This window comes from Primulina huaijiensis, unplaced genomic scaffold (assembly GCF_012295235.1).
Source record: "Primulina huaijiensis isolate GDHJ02 unplaced genomic scaffold, ASM1229523v2 scaffold43059, whole genome shotgun sequence".
Lineage (NCBI taxonomy): Eukaryota > Viridiplantae > Streptophyta > Magnoliopsida > Lamiales > Gesneriaceae > Primulina > Primulina huaijiensis.
In genome coordinates this window covers 1-1,437 of record NW_027360390.1, presented here as the reverse complement: position 1 = coordinate 1,437, position 1,437 = coordinate 1, and the positions used below count along the sequence as shown (strand labels likewise).

The 1,437-nt window shown below is 45.2% G+C and overlaps 1 protein-coding gene across 1 annotated transcript; it reads right to left on the bottom strand.

Annotated features, from left to right (window-relative positions):
- Positions 1-6: 6 nt before the first annotated feature.
- Positions 7-1,400, bottom strand: LOC140969901 (uncharacterized; the record flags this gene model as incomplete). The annotated part of the gene is made up of 1 exon (XM_073431418.1): positions 7-1,400. A coding segment is annotated over exon 1 (1,394 nt), but the record flags the coding sequence as incomplete, so codon positions are not given.
- Between the last annotated feature and the right edge of the window lie 37 nt (positions 1,401-1,437).

Below are 1,437 nucleotides of genomic sequence, written 5' to 3'. Positions count from 1 at the left end.
GCTGACAAGGCTTTCTCCACAAGGGCCTGATCAATCTCCTCAATGAATGGGACACCCCCATGCATTCTTGTCTTGATTACTGGCTCTCCAGACAGTGAGTTGAGTGTGAACTTCGGTGGTTGCACTCCAAACTGCTTGCTGAGTTGATTCCATGAAACAAGATTAACTCCAAGACCAGGTACAAGCAGAACTCCTTCCAAGACAATCTGTTTTCCTTTCCTTCCACCCATGACTGCCTTTCCCACATGTGTTGCTTTGAGGTATCCACCACCCACTTTTATCCAGGTTCTCACCCTTAACTGGGAGAGGTGCCTGAACAAACATGGTTGGTCAGTCATGTGGGATGAAGCACAAGAATCAAGCATCCACTCTGAGGATGGGTACTTGCCTTTTGCTTCAACAGTTGAGTGTGCAACCTCATCAACGTCATCTCCCTGTGAAGGAGTGTCTTCTTGTGATTTTGATGAGCTTGCTGGAGAATCCTCCCTTGCAGCAAATCCTTTCTCAAAGGTCCTCCCTTTCTTTGCTTGGACCTTTAATTCTTGGACCTCCTTTGCAAGCATCTTCACCATCTTCTTGAGTTGGTCTTTGTCTGGTGAAGTTCCTCTTTTATGGACAGAGGAAGTTGGAGATCTTCTCCCAGATTGCTTAGTCTTGATAGCTCTCTTGGCCCCATCAAGATGTGGACAGTCCTTGATGCCATGGTTCCCCTCACATAGGAAACATGCATACTGAGACTCCTTTTGTCTGCCTGCATACATTGCAGTGTCTTGGCCTTCCTGTTTGAACTCTGCCTCTTGGCTTTCAAGCAGCTTCAGTATCTTAAAGTGATCCAGACTTTGGGTGTTGATTGCTTGTCTTGTGCTCTGGTATTGTGGAGGTAAGGCCCTCAGCAGATGTTTTATCCTTGTTTCTGGATCCTTATAGTTTCCTTGAGATGGATCCACTTCTGCTATTCTCCTTCCAATGCTTGCAAGATGAGACCAGGCATACTGGATTGTATCCTGTTCCTCCATTCTGTATGTCACATACTGAACCACAAGTGCCATTGCATCTGCTGCATATGCCATTGTGTATTTGTCTTTCAGTCTGTTCCACATCCCCTTTGCAGTGGCTTCAAAGGTCATCAGCTCTCTGTCATCCTCACAGATACAGATCCTGATATAGTACTTTGCCTTTGCATTCATCTTCTTCCATGCAGGGTTGTGGTAAGATCTTGCAAGAGATGGGATCTCCTCTTCCCCCCATTGAGATGAAGCTGGAGTTTGCTCATCATCTTCAATTACCCAGAATGCATCATTAAGAGTAAGGTAGTCTCTCATGTTATCAAACCAGTCTCTTTGATTCTCTCTCTTCAAGATGGCCATAGGCCTCTTCACCATTCCTTGATCTGAATCCATGATTTCTTCTCGAAACAAAACAAAAACAGTCTCTTTC